Genomic DNA, 22,740 nt, shown 5'->3' with positions numbered 1-22,740 from the left:
CCGGTTCTTAAGAGTAATGTATATCTTCTGAGTCTAGCTTGAAAACAGACATTGCCATTTTTTAAAAAGTGTATGATCATCACAGAGACCAAACAAAATATGACAATCTTTTTTTCTAAAATGATTTTAAATATTGTGACATCGTTGCTAGAAACAATACATTGTAGAAGATCACACGTGGTTGTGGGAAACATTTGGAAATCAATAGAACGTTTAATAATGTGGAAAGATATCAGAAACAAACGAACAAGATTTTTAAAATCCTTTTATTAAAAATTATAATGTTAACAATATTTCAAATAGTGTTTTGTTAGATGCGTTACAAGATTAGACTAAATTTTGTATCCATGTATATTTTGTTTGTATCTTTATGGCGTAAATATGCAAACTAAAATAGGTGTAAACTTAATTGTCATAAAAAAAATAAGAATAATTGTCGTTAAAGGTTAAGTAATCTTTACTTTCAAGTCAAAATGAATAATAAGAAATTTTTCCAATATTTTTGCCCGCCAAAAATTAAATTCATGATGATACCGACACACAAACGGCTTAAGTATATTCCTCTTCGTAAACAAAACTATTGTCATCGTTCTTGGTTCTAATTTTGGCAAACAATGTCAAAGAATCTTAAACTTTACATAGACTAAATGGTAAAGTAAACAATTTTTCTATGATACATATGAACAGCAATATATATTCCTGCTTTTCTTGTGGCCTAGAAGATTATATCGTCTACCTCGGATGTCACACTGTAAGTTGTATTATGAAATCCTAATTGGTTTTGGTTGTTGGTCAAATCAGTGTGGTAAATAGCTATATCGGTTGCTTCTTCCATTTGCTTCTGGTGGTCTACCTTAATAACGGTCGAGGGTTCGATTGGATCTTCATCAATTTCATTGTACACTGTCTCGGCACCCTGTGCAACACTGGTTATATTAACCTCTGGTATTACCAAGTCTTTATCATATTTCGTCACGGATGGATCTAGAACAAAGTAATCACCTTGTGCCTCGTCAGTTGTTAAAAGTTTGTTCTCAGAAAGAATAGTGGTTCCTTCCTTGTTTGTACCTGAGTGATTAATTTCAAAATTTGACATCTCATATCCTTGGTCAACTAATTGTTGTCTTTTTAGTTGTTCTGTGTTCTTTTCCATTGATCTGTAAAATAAAATGTAATAATTTGTAACATTTTAACAGGTTTCTTAATTTCTAATTTTGTTTTTATCTTACGTAACTTATTCATTAATATCTTACTACCAATTTTTTTCACGCAAAGCATATTTTAAATTTTATCAATAATGAATTAATTTATTGTTGATCAGAATATTTTGACCTATCGTTCTTATAGTTCATCTCGATCTTGTAGTTATTGGTGTTCCCTCTGACCTTTTTCAATCTGCTTAGCTCTTAAAATTATATAATAAAGCTTAGACACGTGCAACAAGCAAGACCAGACGTCAACAAATTTGACTCGAATTTATCTCCGGGGCCTTAATGATCAATTCTCATTTGCTGGAAAACAACAAAACAATTGTTTCCATCATGAACTAAAAAATGTTTACTCCGATAAATCAATTATCAGAATTCTGTCATATTAGTATTAATAAATATTTGCTGCTCAACACAAAATGAATATGCTTTTTAATCACGTGTTTGAAAGCAATAAAAAACATATGTCCAATAACTCAAGTGACCAAGGTGTTAGCAACTATAGGTTAACATATGCCCTTCGTCAATGCGAAAACTACACCAGGGTAACAAGCTGAAAAAGACCCTGACAAAGCAAAACGTAAAAAAATCCAAACGCGAAATTATGATTTGACATACCCTAATTGTGTGTGATTTATGCTCAAATCATTAGGGTGAGAACCTTGATCCATAACTTCTATTTTCTTCTGTTGAACACCCTCCATATCTGACGATGAATTTTTGTTATCTTCATCAATTTCATAGTAAACATTATCGTCACCGTCTGCACCACTACATCTTTTAATTTCTGGTAATTTCCGGTTGCTCAAGTCTTTATTGTATTTCGTAAAGGAGGGATCGAGAGCAACGTACTCGCCTTGTGCCTTGTCGGTATTTAAAGATTTGTTCGTAGAAGGAATAATGTATTGGTCCTTATTGGAACAGGATGGCCCACTTTCAAGATGGTCGATAGCCTGTATTCTTGTCTGTTGTTTTCTCTTCTTTTTCTTTGATCTGTAAAATATATATTTTTTTGCATTAATTTGTAGGATCCTTTACAATAGATATTTCAGCTGATCTGTAAAAGAGGGACGAAAGATACCGGAGCGACAATCAAACTCATAAATCGAAAATAAACTGACAACGTCATGGCTTAAAATGAAAAGGACAAACAGACAAACAATATTACACATGACACAACATAGAAAACTAAAGAATAAACAACACGAACCCCATCAAAAACTAGGGGTGATCTCAGGTGCTCCGGAAGGGTAAGCAGATCCTGCTCCACATGTGGCACCCGTCGTGTTGCTTATGAGTTACACATCCGATGTAACAATTCCATCTTTATGCCTTATATCTCATGTACTGTATTAAGACGCTAGATTAAAACTGACGAGAAAAGGTAACATCAAGCCATCGAAGGCTTTATTATTGTGAAGCCTAGGTGGCGGAGTGGTCTAGCGTGTCGGATATAGTACAAGGCGATTTGGTGTCACGATATCTCAGTAGCATGAGTTCGAATCCCGGCGAGGGACGACCAAAACATTTGCGAAGCGAATTTACAGATCTAACATTGTTTGGGCTGATGTTTAGACGAGTTGTATATACAGACTATACACAGCCTTATATCACCTTCACTGCAGGTGATCCGATGGATAAATCTGTTGTAGAGTTTTCACTGGTTCAGACGTACTTATATATATATATACATATAGATAAATAAATGAAAAAATGAAAAAAGGCAAAAAAAACCATTAACATTTTGAAAGTATGAAAGCATGCGAATGTTTTTGAAGAAAATGCTTAAATCTTATTTGAAATCTTATCATTGACTAGAATCTTTTGTCAATGATCAAACATTTAGGTCCAAAAGGTTGACAGTTACTTAAGATTCATTTGTGTGTTCAAGAAGATGGTATGAAAAACAAATGAAGGGAATTATGGACAGCTGTTTCAATAATTTGATAAATTTCTAACAATAAAAAACTTGCCACAATCATTCATTCTTTTGTTCTATATATAACATGTCAGTTTAAACAGAAAATACCATTCGATGTTAACAATTAGATAACAAAACAATATAAAGCTAATCGTTTTTTTTTCTCGCGGTATTGAAGACCATTGATGGCCTTCAGCTGTTTTCGGCTCTTTGGTCCGGTTGTTGTCTGTTTGACACATTCCCTTTTTCCGTTCTCAATTTTATTTCTTTTGGTTTACGGGAACGATTATTTATCAGTTTCTTATCTGACTAGACTAGTTTGCTCCTCTCTTGTCACACGTCAGTAGCTAAACCTAACCATACATATTGTAAGTAAGTATGCTGGTATGAAAAAAAAGTTTTTTTCATCACATTAATATTGTAAAATATGATTTTAACACAATAGTAAGCCCTTCTGAAATCATTCGCTTCTCTTACTCGACAACAAGCTTCATATTGTGACTCACAACTAATATTTTGGTATCAAATATCAACCAATTAGGAAAAATTAAAACTAAATAGTGCAGGTTTTTTTCAGAGCGAGTGTCTTATAGCACAACCAATTGTGCTTGTCTCCGTGACAACTTGTTCTGATATTCTTAAGAGAACGGCTTCCTTAGGGAGCTTTTTTTCGAAAAAGAAAAAGAAGCTAGTATTAATCTTTTAACTTCACGTTCCTCTAAATACATGATGTTCTTAAACTAAATAATTCGAAGTTGTAGGACTATGTCTAACGTATCTATTTCATCACGCTTGAAATAATGGATGAAACAGATATAGTAAAGTATGCCTCATATCATGTATAATATCTACAAATGAAAATTACGGTTGGTTGAATAAAAAAATTAACGCGTAGAAAAGGATTTCAGATTCCCTATTTTGAACTTTCCATTTCTATGTAGAAACATTTTAGATATTCACAGATAACGACGGATATGTTTCAATTGTCTTATTCACAACCTTTCTATTGTCTGTCGAATGGAATCTTCCTGATTAGACTAATCACAAAATACGCACTCATATGAGCATCACAACGGGTGCCACATGTTGGGCGGGATCTGCGTATCATTTTGGTGTATTTGTCCCTTCTCCCAGCTTTTTGATGGGGTTAATGTTGCTCATTCAACAGCTTTCTAGGTTTTGTTTAGTGGAATGCTGTTTGCTTTTTTCGGCGTTTTATTATTTTTTACCATGACATTGTCCATTCGATGATTTAATATTCCTTTGACATCATTCAACTCTCTTTTTAAACAAGTCTTTCTCCATTGCATATTTACATGTGGTGTACAAACGAAAATAAATGTACCTTCGTCTGCATACGTATATAACCAGCATAATTACCACACCTAATATGAGTGTGCATGAAATTCCAACTGAGATACCAACTATTGCTCCAACTTTAAAAGCTTCTGTAAAATATAAAAACCATTCATAAATTACATTGATGCTTGCAGGTGTATATGCATGTCTGTAAATCAAATTTTATTTCAAAGAAAATAACATTAAACGAATGTACATGATATGGTTTTAACTTACTCATTTAACCGCAAATTGTGGAAAGTGATCTTAGCAAAATGGTGTCTTCAAAATGGGAAAACAATCAGTACACGTCAAGACCAAAAACCTTAGAAAGCATTCATAATATATCATATAAGATCCTGATATTTGAATAGATATATTCACTTTCTTTGACGTTCAACCATTGGCGTTGGAATTTCCGATGATACCAATCGTCCACAATTGTCCAAGAGAAAATATTTTGACATAAACATGATTTAAAACACTTTGATAAATTGTCTACTGAATAGTTATATTTAGCTAAAAATAATTTCATTCGTATTGAAATTTCCCATGTTTTGTCTCTGGTTATTCCGAATGTAGGTCAATCTGTGAGGGCGACCAGACACAGGAAAACTACACGTTTGTTTTTCGTTTTGATTGTATATCTTTGTTTTTGTTTGGAATTTAGCTTGTTTTTGCCACCCAACATTTTTTTGTGTGGCTTTGTAAATAAAACCAGGGGATTGGCAGTGCACTGGCTTTTCCTTCCCATTTGTGTATTTTCTTTCCGTAAGGTTATTGGGACCTCCTATAGGCTTGCAGATCACGACATTACAGGAAATACTATAGCAGCAACTATCCTGAGAAAAGAGACGTGCCATGTTTTACCAAGCAAAAACTTTGTGAAAAATAGTGATTTTGTGACAAATCGACAAATGAAGCAAAGAGATCTTACAGACAAACTACAGATTTGATGACAGAAATGTTCGTTATAATATTTTAAACATAGATTGCTGATTTGTTTGTTCTTTTTTGGTACAGTTAATTATTCACAAAAGTCAAAAAATAACATTGACATTACATCCCTAGTATAGTAACTGAATATATAAATAGTTTAACTTGATTAAACTTTTACCAACATCTAACATCTATTTTATTGAAAATCATCGGCAATTAATGACGAAATCCACTGACAATTAAGTACCGAATTTTCAAAAAATCAGTCAAAACAAAAATCATACAATAAAGACTTGTATGTTTTTGAAAACCGTAATTATATTACCTTGTGAAGTCTTTTTATAAAAGGTACATTGTAGTGTTCAGTGCGTGTCCCTTTGGATTTAACTTTCTAAGGGCATATATTTCTTTATTTATATACACATAATTTGTTTATATTACGTTTTTTTCTGTCATCTTTTCTGTCCCATCTATTTTTTCTTCTATTCCATCGGTCATTTTTGTTTTTGTTTTCATCTAAAGCAGTTTGATCGGAATCTGTGGTAATATCAGATTTTCTGGAATCTACAAGAACAAAAAAGGATTCGCCGCATTTTCGAAAAAACCATTTATTGCTGCAAAATGTTTACTTTTTATACTATTATTTTTTTATATGAAAATATTTAATATGATTTTCAAAATCATGGTTTTTGCGTAGAAAGTTACCAACTATCCCGGTATTCATATGTAGACATTCTGTCGCTTGTATATGCCTTAAAGTCGTGACTAGACAATGATACTGGTTTCACTAGGAAATAAATTTCAATTTTAAACTGTCATTTTGACGACATCATCTGATAAGAAGACTGAACAGTAAACTATTCAGTCTTAATCAGTCCCTTTTCAGACTTATCCGCTGTGGGAATTTGTGGATAAGTGTAATCATTGATTGAAAGAGTGAACATGGATAAATCATTTCTTTTCCCATCTTTTATTAAAGAGCTATTCAGATCAACATGAGCGTTTCGGATAAAAAAAAATAACAGTTTTTTTCATTGTCAAACATAGCAGAAAACATCCATCAGTTAAATATTCGATGCAGCTATATAATGTTGGAGCCTGTAGCTAATTACAATTTAGAAAAATTGATGCTATAACTGAACATCTAAATAATGGAAATCCAAATGTGACGGATAATTCGAAAATAAATGTGAATAACCCTGAGTATGAAATCATTGAGTTCGGTGAATTTAAAAAAAAAAGATCTTGTAGATGTTCGTAAAGAAATTATTCTGTAGGCATTCAAGCATAAATTTAAACAGTGAAATCTGGAACAAAGTCCTGTTGGTTTATAATGGTGTTTTATTACTACCCCATAGAATTTTATCTTTGAAGGATATATTTATTTATTCTTATTCACTTAATTTCTTTATAATACGTTTTTTTCTGTCTTTGTTTCTGTCTTTTCTGTCCAATTTGCTTTGTCTGTCATCCCTTGTGTCAATTACTTGTCCATCGTATGTAGTTTGATCAATATTTGCACTATTATCGGAATTATCTAAACCTACAAGAACAAAAAGAGATTCGCTGCATTTCCAAACTCTCTTCAGAATTTTATCGTAAGCATAGCGTAAAAATAAACTTACCTTTGTAATTGTTATTTGTTAGCAAATCGTTTACCGTTCGTATTGTTATTTGCCTTTCAGATTGTGTTTTGCAAGTTAGGAAAAGGGTAATTCAAAGTAGATTGCAAGGGGGGAAGTAAAACACATTATAAAAAAATACTAGTTATGACTAAATTTCAGAATGTTACAGTTTGGTTTTTTTATGAACTTTGTTTTGTAATTTTTATTAAGTCTATGCTTCGAAAGCATAAAGAATGAAAACCAAAAAAGGACCAGAATTAAAGGGGTAGGTCCAGTAAGACCCCTTTTTGGACCCAAAATATAACAGTTTTACAAAATTATTAAAATGTAAGCTTTCAGTTATTTATTGGACAGTAGAATGCTTCTGCTACATAAACATGGGCTGTTTTTGACAATACAATGCACATATATCGGGTACTAGCACCATTAAGTCATGCTAAATTACTGAAATCTTCATAATTCTAGCTTTTTAGGTAAATTTTTGCCGGTTTTCGTGTTAAACGAAAGTGGCCGCATTCGTGTTCATCCTTAATATTGAAATGTAAGTTGTATTTTATGATAATACATAACATATATAAAGGTCGAGGATGAACACGGATTCGGCCACTTTCATTTTTGACAAAAACCATCGGAAAAGTGACATTTTTCGGCATATTTGGTAGATTATTCATATTTGAGCTTGAATCGGACAGTTTTTAATGATTAAATCAGTTAAAATCTTTCACATAAACTAATTGATTCAAATGAAATAGACACTTAAGTGTTTAAAAAGTGGTCAAAATCTTTCGTCAGATGAACCTAAAATTTGAGGCCAAAATCGGTCCTTACCGGACCTACTCCTTTGCTGAAATCCGGAAAAGATGACTACCTCTCTTAAATGTTCACATTTTGACATTTATATAAGCCTAATGCGGGGTTCACACATTGCCGATTATTGCTCCCGTTTGAGATCAGACAGCGATACGACACGAAAAGTGAAAAAGTCGGATTAGTATCCTCAATTATCTGGAATGTCCTATTATTGTCTGAACGCAGTCGTTTTAGTTCGTAACAGATTCCTACTGGTCGGGAAGGGTCCGAATAGTTCGGCAAAGCACCCCGACAGTTAGGTGCGTCCCGTAACATTCGGGGAAACTCAGCCGATTTTGTCTAGTCGGATTACAATCGTGCCTATGTCGTGACAGATTCTGCTGTATCGGATCGAATTCCTAACAATGTTCTGTGTATTCGGGACGGTGTCCTGTGGAACGGGAATGATCTGGAGAAGTCCCGACAAAAACAGAATACAATACGACTGAGACCAGACAAAGCCGTTTGCAATGCGATAGAGCGGACCGTGATAGGATTACGTTCCGACAGTACCTGATCATCCCGATTATGCCGACAGTTTTCGAACGGATAACTTCCGTCAGCGTCGGTTCACTGTCTTGTCACTATCTGATCTCTGTCGGATTACATTCGGTACAATCGGGACGCAGTCGTGACAGACTCGGTCGAATTTTACCTGGCGAAAGATACAAATCGAATTTCCATCCACGATTCACAGGATCTTGATCAGACTTTTGACAAATTTTAATCGGGAATGGTCCTGTCAAGGACGGCAGTAAAAAACGTGAATGTGTGACCCCAGCTTAAAAGTTATGACTGTACTGAAAATGCCACCTGCAATAAACTTTATTTTCAAATGAGTTGTTTAGCCTAAGCTGTAGATGCACATAGATTAAACAATACAGTATTTACCAACATTTTTGGCGTAAAAAATGGCCTTCAATATTATCAAGATACTTTGTGATGGATGAAGATTTCTTAGTTTCCTAATGTGTATTTGTCCACGGAAAAAATACAATGGTGTACCAAATGACATTTAACATTAAGGACGGTAACTGTTAATATGTGTTTTGCAGAAGGACTTCCTTCATTTATAAATGTTTAATCATTTCAATACAAGGAAATCATACTTTATATTCAACCGGAAGGAATAGAAATTAATTAATAATAAAATTGCCTTACATAACCTGTTTGACTTAAACCAAATATAATATCTTGTGATTGGGCATTGTATTCGCATGAAAAATGAGCATAACGAGATATATTATGACAGGTACTTATATAATGGTGCTGGGTCAAGCATACTGTTCAAAAGTCATAAATCGATTGAGAGAAAACTAATCCGGGTTACAAACTAATACCGAGGGAAACTATCAACTGTAAGAGGAAAACAACGGAACAACAGAAACACTGAAGTGCAAACAAAAACGCCAATGCAACATACATGGAAACGAACTATAAGATGACTTTTGAACAGCGTAATACTACTAGCCTTAATTTGAGATATATGAATCGTCATTGACAAAATAAGATGATTAACAAATAGGATTAAACAATAAAGTATTTACTAATATTTCAGTGCTTTAAATGGATTTCGTCAGTGTCAACGACACTGACAAACGCCATTGTTGTTAAGAAGTTCAATGTTTTGAAATAAATTTGTACATACCATGATTATCTTTTCTTTGACAGTGATATGATACATTAAGGTACTTTGTGACACCTCTACATGGCTTTCCAAATATATCTTTGCTCACGGGAAGCAAACATTTTTGTTGTTCATGGCATTTATTATTCAGGACTTTAAGTGTCTGCTCGTGGTGGTTACAATTTTTTGTTTCAAAACCAAACCATTCGCTACATCGTTCACTGTCTGAATGTCCACGGCCAAAGTTTGCATCATCAAACGATATAACAAAGTTGTTTGGACAGGTTATAATCAGTGTTTCTCCTTGACAAAAATCTGAAATTAGTCATAAATTATCTATGATATTCAATTACAATAGAATACTCGATTTTATTGAAGGTTTTAATAAGGAGCACATCAGTTTCGATCGTTACGTTAGATATAAACATCTTTTTCTGTTCGTATATTAATCATTGCTGTTCATTTTTTCATCATGAATAATGTTTTCGACTTGGGTATTATTGAAATAAGTGTAGGTACAATGACTATTTGGCGGTGGTTAATTTATATTTACCTGGTCATAATATTTCTAATAAATTCTAAACTGATATTTGAAATATACCCAAAAAATCCCAAGGTTAGGGCAGGTTAGGGGAATGTTTGGTATCCCGATTACATGTTTAACTCGGGCACATTCTGTATGTGTGTGCCCGTTCCAAGTCAAGAGCCTGTAAATCAGTGGTTGGCGTTTGTTACTGTGTTGCTAATCTGTTTTTCGTTTATTTTTATTTTACATTAGTTAGGCCCTCAGTTTTCCTCGTTTGGATTGTTTTACATTTGTCATTTCGGGGCTTTTTATAGCTGATTATACGGTATGGGATTTGCTTATTGGTAAAAGCCGTACGGTAATCTGTAGTTATTTCAAAATTCCAGTGTTATTTGGTCGCTTGTGAAGAGTTATCTCATTCGAAATCATACCACATATTCTTTTTTTATATATATATAAAACTGTGACATATTTACAAATGTGCTTGTTTATTCTTATTAAGGCGAGGCCTTTTATAGCTTACTAAATAGTTATCAAAGGTACCAGGATTATAATTTAGTACGCCAGACGAGCGTTTCGTCTACATAAGACTCATCAGTGACGCTCATATCAAAATAATTATAAAGCCAAACAAGTACAAAGTTGAAGAGCATTGAAGATCCAAAATTCCAAAAAGTTGTGCCAAATACGGCTAAGGTAATCTATTCCGGGGATAAGAAATCCTTAGTTTTTCGAAAAATTCAAAGTTTTGTTAACAGGAAATTCAACACCGAAATGTTGACTACTGGGCTGGTGATGTCCTCGGGGACGGAACGTCCACCAGCAGTGGCATCGACCCAGTGCTGTAAATAGTTATCAAAGGTACCAGGATTATAATATATCACGCCAGACGCGCGTTTCGTCTACATGTATTAGATTACAACATTATTAGGTCTTTCCACTTTTCTGTGGAAAGACCTATTGTTTTTCTTCTGATTATTAATTTGTTTTCTTCCGCCTAATTTTGTTCTTGCGATAAATATTTGTTTCGCAATATGTCGATAAGATAATTGGTATATGATATCAAACGCATTTGAAATTTACCCTGTGTAACAGAATACTTTTCTTTATAGGAGTTATCTCCCCAAATACTTTTCCTTGTGTCCACTACTCCTTCGGAACCGTCAAAGATTACAAATTTATTTTATAAAATTGCTCGTTATATCATGATTTGTTGTATTTTGACTGAAGCGATATGAACACTCCATATGAGAGTTATTTCCCCTTATGCATTTCATATAAGTGATATGCATTTCTAACTTGTAAACCATAAACGATAGAGACCTATGATCTTTTGATTTGAGGTCCTTGGTCCAAAAAAAATGAAAATTAGGTCAAGGTCATAGGTCAAGGTCATATTCTAAATTTTAAATTTGGCTTATTTTCACTCATTTCCAAAAACTATATAAGATATCGACAAATAGGAATATGACAGTTGTTATTCATTGTTTTATGTGTTTTAGAGCTTTTGATTTTTCCTTTAGCGTATTGACTTTCCGTTGAGATTTACCTCAGAGTTCGGTATTTCTATTATTTTATTTTTTGTCTATATATACAAAAGACTCATCAGTGACGATAAAGTTTAACATGTTAAAAGGCTTAAATGAAGAAAAAAAATCATGCATATGATTAAACGAACAAATGTTTCAAAGGCATTAAATCATGTTTTGCTAGAATACAAGCTTAATTACTTAATTGTTAGTTGCGACATGTCGTAAAACATAAATTTTGATTGCAAGGGTACGTTGAACGTAAAAGGGATTTTTTCCCCTCTTGTATTTAAAAATACGCGTATGGTGCTATAACTCATTAACCAAATACAATTAAGACCTATGATCTTTTGATTTGAGGTACTTGGTTTATAAAATTGAAATTGATCTCAAGGTCATAGGTTAATTTGACGTTCTAGATATTGACCTTTGATTTTACCTCATATGAATACATGATAAAGCCATAAGACCTTTTGCAATAGGTTTCAAACCATTTAACCTTGTAAAAAAAACAACCAAAAATGTGACCTTGTGTAAACCGGAAGTAAATATTTTGTGTACTTATTAATATAAAAGTATATAGAACCAGATATTTTTGGAATCAGTGTCAAGCAAATATTTAGATAGTATCGGAAGTAACATTTTTCAAACCGGAAGTAACAAATTATCTCCCTTATTTAAAAAAGTATTGTAAAGAAACCTTATATTTTTTAAATCAGCATAAAATAAGCTATCATTTCACCATTGAAATGACACTTTGAACTTAATTTTACTACTTTCGTACTAAAATTCGTGGTTTTTGGTGGAAAGACCTGCAATTGTTCTCTTAACAATTGGTTTTTAGTTTTTTTTCCTAATTAAAGGGTGTACGGGGATTTGTTTTGTTTTCTAGTTATCTGTATAGTGGCTAGTTTGTAAGATAATTGCTGATATTCATAAGTAAATAGTATACATACATTTGTTTATTTTATTTTCATATTCATCTGGCATAACGCTGGTAGATTTTGTAATGTGATCTACAAAATGAAAAATAAATTGAAGAAAATATTTTAACAATAATTCTACATATTCTAAATTTAGTGTGATACAAAATTTCGGCTTTTAAAGACAAACAAATTCTCTATTCTAAAACGCAAAACTGTCAATATTTAAAACTGTCATGGTATAGAAATATCGTAGTGCACGAGATATGACGAAGAAATTTGTTTCACTGACGAAATGTAGACAATGTGTACATGATGTAGGCAAACTTTAAAACAAACTTATTTAGAAGAAATATAGTTACGATACTGTTCTCAGGGCATTACAGATTGCAATATTTGGAATAAATGTTTATTCAAGGATATGGTCTTTGCATTTGAAATAAACACACTTATTCTAAAACCATTGTTGACAGGATAGGGGTTACTTTCTCCGTATATATTTTATGATTGTAAAATATTTATGGCCTAACTGTAGGCTTGTGCTTGATTTTCACAAGATGACGACATAATAGTTCAGTTTAATCGAAGTGGGGCTGTCATGTGATTAACTGCTAGTAGTCCTTTGTTAATTTATGTGTAATTGTCGTTTTGCTGAGTTTCTTCTGCTACATATTCTGACATCGGACTTGGACTTCTTTTAAAATAAGTGTTACTGTTCATATAGCTGTTGGTTTGTTTATTCTACATTGACTAGAGGTATAAGAAGGAAGGATGAGTTCCAACAAAACATGTTTAACCTCACCGCATTTTTACATGTCCCAAGTCAGAAAAATCTGGATTCTTTTTCCATTTTAGTGCATTTATATGTTTTGGAGGTAAGCACGGTAAGTGTGACTACCTTTTTCACTGAACTATTACATTTGTTTTTAAAGCCCGCCTCTGGGTGCGGGATATTCTCCCTGTTTTGGAGACTCTATGATGGCCTGAGGCTGTGAGAGTGAATAAAATAAACCATGAAGAAGATATATCATTTATTAAGTATTACGTGTTTAGATTTACTTCAATTTCACTCAACATTTTAGAGACAGCAACAATAATGTTTATTCTCTAGCTTTTATTACTTAATAGATATAGGAAGATGTGGTATGAGTGCCAATAAGTCGACTCTCCAATGAAGTCACAATTTATAAAAGTAAAAACCATTATAGGTCAAGATACGGTCTAAACACGTAGCCTAGTCCACACCTAACAGCAAGCTATAAAGGGCTTCAAAAATTACAGTGTTAAACCATTCAAATGATAAAACCAACGGTCTAATCTATATAAAAAACGAGAAACGAGAAACACGTGTAAATAACATAAACAAACGACAACTACTGTACATCAGATCCCTGACTTAGGTCAGTTTATTTTCGATTTATGAGTTTGACTGTCCCTCTGGTACCTTTTGTTCCTCTTTTAAATAATACCTGTTATATTCATCTTTGTTATTGTATTGGTACTTCTTGTATTTGTATTACTCTGGATTATCGGATCTTCTGAACCCGTTTCTGTCGCAGCAGTTACTGAAGATGTTTCAATATATTACAGTTATTAATCAGATCTGTATACATTTTGGTTGATATAATCATGGTGAAATACAACCTTAGTAGGATCAAATATGATACCGAAGAAATTCCTTATGCTTTATAAGTATAACTATATTTCCTCAGCTTATCAGGACAACTTCCTTTAAAGTGTTATTAATCTATTTGGCGATTAGTATTTTGAATAATTAATGCCTGTAACAGATAAAAAAAAATACACTCGCTTAATTAAAAAGTTCAATCAGAAATTTTAGTAGATTGCCAGATCTTTTTCGCTTGCAAACTTCTTATGGTTCAAAACAAGGTTCGCTTAGGCCATATATGGTCACAAAAGTTATCTTCCTTAAAATCAAATTATCAAATTGGCCATTTCAAAATATGCAGGCCTAAATTCTAAAGGATTCCCTTTGTCGCAAACTAGGATAAAAAAAAATGTAATGAGGCGAAAAGTTGCCCATGAAGATATTAGACACACATTTGCTAGATCAGATGTAGTGACCAAAGTCAGTTATGTTAAACACTGTAAAGAATTTTTGAAAATACGACCGAAACTTAAAACGTTACAATACAAAAATGAATAATTGAGGGTTAATTTAATTCTGCGTAATTAATTTTTTTTTAAAACCCGCGTTGTGTATAATTAGTTTTATCACAGCTATGTCTATGGAAAATTTGTTGAATTTTGGAATTATTAAAAAAAAAAACATCAAAATTTTAGGGCAAATTTTATAATCCTTTGTTAACTTAGTTTTATGCTTTTTCTTTGTTAATTATGTCACTTTATAGCTTAATATCCAGTATTATATTAGTGTGGTGTAATGTAGAACACTCTTCTTGTAATTTGGAGAGTGAATAGATATAGAAAGATGTGGTGTGAGTGCCAATGAGACAACTCTCCGTCCAATTAACAATTTATAAAAGTAAACCATTATTGGTCAATGTACGGCCTTCAACACGGAGCATTGGCTCACACCGAACAAAAAGCTATAAAGGCCCCCACAATTACAAGTGTAAAACCATTCAAACGGGAAAACCAACGGTCTAATCTATATAAAAAACGAGAAACGAGACACACGTATAAATTACATAAACAAACGACAACTACTGTACATCAGATTCCTGACTTAGGACAGGTGCAAACATTTGCAGTGGGATTAAACGTTTAATGGTACCAAACCTTCTCCATTTTTCTTAAACAATAGCACAACATCACAACATAGAAACCATACGATAAAATATCAATTGGAAGTCTTAACTTAATCAAAAAATGTAAACTAACACAATATGAACGCATAAATTTGATCTGCGATACCTGAATGCAAATGCACAGTTAACAAAATATTAGGGACAAACATTCAAGGCCAAAAAGCAAACAAACAAATCCAAACAAAGCCATGGCAAGACACCACAGCGAAATATGTATCCCTTCGAAAATAATCACTTTTGAAGAAAAAAAACGGTTTTAATAATATCTACAGGTAAATGAAAAATAACCTTGTCGTTTTAGGTATACTACTTATGTGTATAAAATTCTTCAAATAATTAGGAATACCAAGAAAGTTCTGTCATATAAATACATAATTTAACACTAGATACAAATTGGGGTGAACAATAAAACTATACAATAGAGCTAGCTAAAACTTTGTTGTACAGATTTAAGGAGAATAATCTTGATGTTAATACAAATGTAGTAAGAAGAAATGAAAATTAGTAGATATTCCAAATGATCAAAGCTGGTATATAGACAAGATCCATATTAATATAAAATAACAAAAAAACATTATAAGCAGTATTAACAGGAATAGTTTGTTAATATCGGTTGATATTTATTATAGTTTTTTTTATGGTTATTAAGATTTATCACAAAATTGACTGCTGTACTACAATTTTTGACATTGTTACCAACAATGTTTGTTTGTTTTGTTCGCACATTGTTGTCAATATAATTGAATTGTATGCACTTGTTTTACTAGTGAGATGTTTAGCTAGCTAAAAAACCAGGTTAAATCCACCAAGGTCTACACATGCAAATGCCTGTAATTTCTCAGGAATTTGTTAGTTGTTTTCCATTGATTGGTGTTACAGTGTAGCGCTTTGATAAGGGATTTTCCAATTAGAATTTTCCTTTGGAGTACACTTTTTTCGTTATTCATATTTTTTCCATGATATGTTGATTGTATTATTGTTTTGTTGCCTGCGTTTTCCCCCGTAATAGTTCATTAATAATTGAGTTAAACTCGACAATGTTTGCTATGATTACAATTCGTATTGTCTTATTTAAGAAGTTACCATTATGAAGCTACGTTATTGATACGTACCCTTGCAGTTCATCACAGCAGCCATACACAATGTTTTGTTGCAATGTCCTTGCTGATTTATTATTTTGTAACCTGAACAAAACGTCTTTTTATGAGACAAACAATCTTTAAGGATACTCTCTTTTGGCTCTTTTCCAATTAAATTACACAAGCAATGACCTGTAAATAACGTGTTCAATTCATTTATATACAACTTCAAGCACACTTCATACCATACACCGACCACTCAAAACACGCACCATTCTATCCACTTTTCATTCAATATCCTAACTTTTCTATACAGTGATAATTCCATCCACTTGCTATTCCATACATTCAACATGCCATGCATTCACCATAACATGTATGCACCATACCATACAATTACAATACCATTCGCTCACCATGACGTTCATTCACCCGGCTTAACACTCATTATAACATATACTCACCATTACATGCATTCACAATTCCATGTAGTCATGATCCTGTGCTTTCACAACATCATATATCACCATTTCATAATTTTACCGTTTCTTACACATACCATTTATATATTCACCATTCCACACACTCGTCTTTCCATGCACTCACCATTCCATGCATTCACCATTTGATACACTAATCTTTATATACACTAATCAGTTCATACTCCAACCAGTCAATACACTCACCATTATATACAATCACAATTCTATTCATTCACTATTTCATACACTCATCATTCGATACACATGCATTCTATACATTTAGAAGTTCATGTATTCATCTTTCCATATACTAACCCTTTTATACACTAATGTGCCATTCATTACACTAACAAGTCCATACAATCACTATTTATTCAAATACAATTGCATAAACTCATAAATAATATTCACTAACCATTCCAAGCATTCACTAGATCATACACTCACCATTCGATACATCTGCATTATATACATCCAACAAATGTTTTCACCATCCCATATACCTAGCCTTCTATACAATAACCATTCCATGCATTTACCATTCTATAACTCCCCATTCCATGCATTTACCATTTTTCAACTCACTGTTCCATGCATTTACTATTCTATAATTCACTATTCCATGCATTTACCATTCTTTAACTCACCATTCCATGCATTTACCATTCTTTAACTCACTGTTCCATGCATTTACCATTCTTTAACTCACAATTCCATGCATTTACAATTCTACAACTCACCATTCCATGCATTTACCATTCTATAACTCACAATTCCTTGCATTTTCATTCTATAACTCACAACTCCATGCATTAACCATTCTATAACTCACCATTCCATGCATTTGCCATTCTTAAACTCAATAATCCATGCATTTACCATTCTAATTCACAATTATATGCGTTTACTCTATAACTCGCAATTCCACGCATTTACTATTCTATAACTCACCATTCCATGTATTTACCATTCCATGCATTTACCATTCTATAACTCCCTGTTCTATGCATTTACCATTCTATAACTTACCATTGCATGCATTTACCATTCTTTAACTCACTGTTCCATGCATTTACCATTCTATAACTCACTATTCCATGCGTTTACCATTCTATAACTCACCATTCCATGCATTTACCATTCCATGCATTTACCATTCCATGCATTTACCATTCCATGCATTTACCATTCCATGTATTTACTATTCTATAACTCACCATTCCATGCATTTACCATTCTTTAACTCACTGTTCCATGCATTTACCATTCTTTAACTCACAATTCCATGAATTTAGCATTCTTAAACTCACAATGCCATGCATTTACCATTCTATTACTCACCATTCCATGTATTTACCATTCTATAACTCACCATTCCATGCATTTAACATTCTTTAACTCACATTTCTATGCATTCACCATTCTATAACTCACAATTTCATGCATTTACCATTCTATAACTAACAATTCCTTGCATTTATTGTTCTATAACTCACCATTCCATGCATTTACCATTCTATAACTCACCATTCCATGCATTTTACATTCTTTATCTCACTGTTTCTTTCATTTACCATTCTATAACTCATAATTCCATGCATTTACCATTCTTTAACTCGCAAATTCATGCATTTACCATTCTTTAACTCACAATTCCATGCATTTACCATTATATAACTCACAATTTCATGCATTTACCATTCTATAACTCACAATTCCATGCATTTACTATTTTATAACTCACCATTCCATGCATTTACCATTCTATAACTCACCATTCCATGTATTTACCATTCCATAACTCAGCATTCCATGCATTTAGCATTCTATAACTCACCATTCCATGCATTTTACATTCTTTATCTCACTGTTTCTTTCATTTACCATTCTATAACTCACAATTCCATGCATTTACTATTCTATAACTCACCATTCCATGCATTTACCATTCTATAACTCATCGTTCCATGCATTTACCATTCTATTACTCAATTCCATGCATTTACCATTCTATAACTCGCAATTCCATGCATTTACCATTGTATAACTCACCATTCAATGCATTTAACATTCTATAACTCACCATTCCATACAGTTCCTATGCCAATAAGTCAACCTTTCATACAGTTTTATTAACTGACCTTTTTTTCCTTTTTCTGTGGTACAGTGTTCTGATAAATCTGTTATTGTAGCATCGTTATTGCTACAAAGACACTTGAACAAACTATCAAAACCTTTTCCATCGCTAACCATACCTACAATTATTTTTTATTAAATATATTTGTGTGTTTTTTTAATATTCTTACGTTGATATTATATTTAATCTTAAAATTACCACAAAGTAAATTGTAGTTTGTTAGGCTGTATTAAAACTGTCAACAACCAGGAAACTATGGATAAACGTTGAACGTGATTTCAAATTTTTGCTGAGTGTTTTGTACCTGATATGATAGTTTAAATGACTAAAACACAGATGTGGAATTGATTTAGCTCGATTACACATCTCCTGTTGTTGTCATTAAATATACTTCATAAACAAGGAACTATTTACTTATTGATTAACCATAATAATTTAATTTCCATTTAGCGTAAATATATAAGACATCATAAGCTTTATTTAGATTCAATATGTAATTTTAGAATAGACGGAAACAGCAATGTTTCTTTGATGTTCATTCCACATCTTTGTGTATCATTAACACTCAAAATTCGAAAGAAAAAATAAATAAATAATACATAGAACGCTCTTTCATTAAGATAGTCTCTATTGAATACTTTATCTATCGTTATCGCTCGTGGTAAATTTTGTAAGCATAAAGGGCGGTAAAATCAATATAATATTGAAATGATTGTTTTCCAGTTATAAAATACTGACGTTCGTACATCCTGTAGATACTGGTACTTTGGAATTGCACAATACACATGTTTTTGCTCTCAGAATGTTCACTATTAAATCCATTTTATGTATGCTCATTGATATTATTTCTTGGGAACATATTTTATTTTGCTGTTACAATTTTTGTTTTTCAGCACTTGCAAATTATTTTTCAGCACTTGCAATACTCTTAGATCAGTACTTTTTTCTTGAGTCTTTTTTTTTTTTGTGCTTTGGGTCGATCTGATGAGCCAATCCCTTTTTAATTGATGGGTTATTTTGTTTTTATGTTGTGTTGTTAGACAGCTGCTCCAAGTAAGAAGAGAGTTGAGCACTTCCAAAAATTGTTAATCCCGCTGCATTCTGTAAGAGTTTGTCCCAAGTCAGAAGCTTGTAATTCAGTGGTTGTCGTTTGATGTTGTGTATCATATTGTTTATTGTTTCTTGTTTTGTCTTAAAATCAGGCATATGATTTTTCTCGTTTGCATGTTGAACATTCTGTCATGTCAGAATTTATATCTCGCCGTGCGGTGTTGGTTAAGATTATAGTTGAAGGCGGTAAGCTGGCATTTAGTTGCTCATATCTACGTCAAGTTGTCTCATTGCCGAAAGTTCCTCTTCTTATGTATATATTTATAATGTTCTTTTTATGAATATGATTTATTTGCAATTACGTATACCATTTTTTAGTAATGGAAATGGTGATAGATTGTGTTTTGGATTCCCTCTGAAATATGTCATAGGAAATATATGGCGGCATTTTCAACGAAGAAATATATTTTGTTCTTGAATGTACCACAGATTTGCACATTAAATACTAAAAGATGAAGATATTTTTTTTCTAAATTGTAGTTATTTTTTAACAATGCAAAATAGGGTATTCGAGGACAAGGGTTGGGATCTCTTCCCTTTTGTTATCAAAGCATCAAGACATGCTGATATTCGGCTTCGTTTGTCGTCGTAGTACAAAGCAGTGTTAATATTCGTATAATATTAGGGATCATCGGCCGAGTGATCTAAGTAGTCAAACTACTGTTTCACTAGCCTATCAATACTGATGTTGTGAGTCATATTTCCGAACTTGGCAGGTGTGCTCGACTCAAATTATAATTGACTAGGATCGATGATTCTCTCAGGGAACTCTAGTTTCCTCCACCAATAAAACTGACCACCAAGAAATAGCAGAATGGTGTTGAAAATGGTGTATTAACACCAATTATACAATTATATTACATTAACAAGTTCTTCTCGTGAATATGCAGTTAATTTGCTTTATAAGTTTAACTAGCCATTCATCATCATAATCATCATCACAATCATCGATATTCCGCATGATACTGTAGGAAAGATATGATTGACTACTTGTATTACTTACCCTTATTAGCATCAGCTACGTTTTGGAACCAACAAAATATGATAAACAGTTTTGTTTTAACCATAATCACTTGTAATCCATGAAATTTTATGGTAGATATAAATGTATAAATGAAACGGAAATTCCATCACTTAAGGATTAGAACTTTACCCGGAAAATATTATACTTTTTTTCTCAGCAAAGCCCTCTATAAACTTCCTCTTGATAACATTTACATTTACACATACGAGCTACACAAACAATATAATTTTATTGTTATGCTGATTCATTAGATAATGTAAACGCTTTACATGATTTTTATCGATGTTTTTATTTTTTTTGTAATCAAATGTTTTTTATTATGGATTGTTACAGTTAAAAAGGCTTTTTAACTGAGTTTAATTCTTCTGATATTTATAATGCAAGGAAAATAATATATTTTTAATGAGGGTTTGAACAATTATTGCTGTGAATCTGGCATTTACATCTTTAAGTTTATACTTACTCTTTATTGTTAGTTCTGATCGAATACGGAAGAGGGTATTTAACCTGGAGCTCAATTGTATGTGTCATTGGTCAATACTTATTTTTTGTAAGTTTGATTTCTTTTTTAAAATCTCATAGATGACCAAGTATAATTTTTGAATTGATTGTAAGGTGTACATATTAGTCGCAAATGGTTCGTCAGAAAAAAATGTGTTATGGTTTATTGATTTGTCTTAATACGTTTGGTGGTTCTAATCTCAGATGCTCAATACAATAGGTCTTCAGTATTTGTTAAATTTTGAGTAAAATGCAATACAAGCCTGCAATGCAAATCATGAAATACAACTCTTAGGCGCAAATGAAATACTGTTAATAAGTTTCGCAAATGCAATGCATAAGAATTTACTTAGATTTTCGTATTTCTCCACGCGAGCAATGTTTAAAAAAGCTTCATATTGTGTCGAGCAGCTGATATTTCCCATTGTCACTATGATAAAAATATGAGAATTGATCGATTTAATAGTTAATTTGCTTTCCTCTATTTAAATCATTTTTAATTTCTATTGTATGTATTTATCTCTAAATCTTTTTCATTTTTTCCAGTGAATTCTGTACAATTTATTCTTGTACTTCCTGTAAACACTGTATGTATGATAATTCATATTTACTAATATGAATTTTAAAATAAAACAAGATATAAAAACAATGCGCGATTTACAGACATGCATTCTTTAATATTCGCATATTGAATTGTAATATAACCTCATATTCCTTGCTTCTTCTGAACTTTTTTTTGTCCCATTTATAGGCATTATGTTTTCGGGTCTGTGCGTCCGCTCGTCTGTTCGTTCGTCCGTCCGTTCGTCCGTTCGTCCCGTTTCAGGTTTAAAGTTTTTGGTCGAGGTAGTTTTTGATGATTTTGAAGTCCGATCAACTTGAAACTTAGTAAACATGTTCCCTATGATATGATCTTTCTAATTTTAATGCCAAATTAGAGATTTTATCCCATTTTCACGGTCCACTGAACATAGAAAATGATAGTGCGGATGGGGAATCCGTTTACTTGGGACATAATCTTGGGGTTTTTTTTAATTAAGATGGAGTTAAAAAAAAAAAAAAAAGGGACAAGAGATACCAGAGGGACAGTCAAACTCATAAATCGAAAATAAACTGACAACGCCATGGCT

General features: G+C 32.4%; 1 protein-coding gene across 1 annotated transcript; it reads right to left on the bottom strand.

The window, feature by feature from the left end:
* Nucleotides 1-248: 248 nt before the first annotated feature.
* Nucleotides 249-21,267, bottom strand: LOC139489283 (uncharacterized). Its single transcript, XM_071275556.1, has 10 exons — nucleotides 21,089-21,267; nucleotides 18,980-19,093; nucleotides 16,390-16,548; nucleotides 12,519-12,578; nucleotides 9,529-9,822; nucleotides 6,806-6,949; nucleotides 5,848-5,970; nucleotides 4,475-4,577; nucleotides 1,827-2,201; nucleotides 249-1,157 (listed from the first exon to the last, which is right to left on the bottom strand). Exons 1-10 carry the CDS (start codon nucleotides 21,150-21,152, stop codon nucleotides 716-718), a joined length of 1,878 nt encoding a protein of 625 aa, XP_071131657.1. The 5' UTR covers nucleotides 21,153-21,267; the 3' UTR covers nucleotides 249-715.
* Nucleotides 21,268-22,740: the final 1,473 nt, after the last annotated feature.

Source organism: Mytilus edulis, chromosome 9, assembly GCF_963676685.1.
Source record: "Mytilus edulis chromosome 9, xbMytEdul2.2, whole genome shotgun sequence".
NCBI lineage: Eukaryota > Metazoa > Mollusca > Bivalvia > Mytilida > Mytilidae > Mytilus > Mytilus edulis.
Note: the sequence above shows the minus strand (reverse complement) of the source record. Positions and strands in the feature narration are given on the sequence as shown.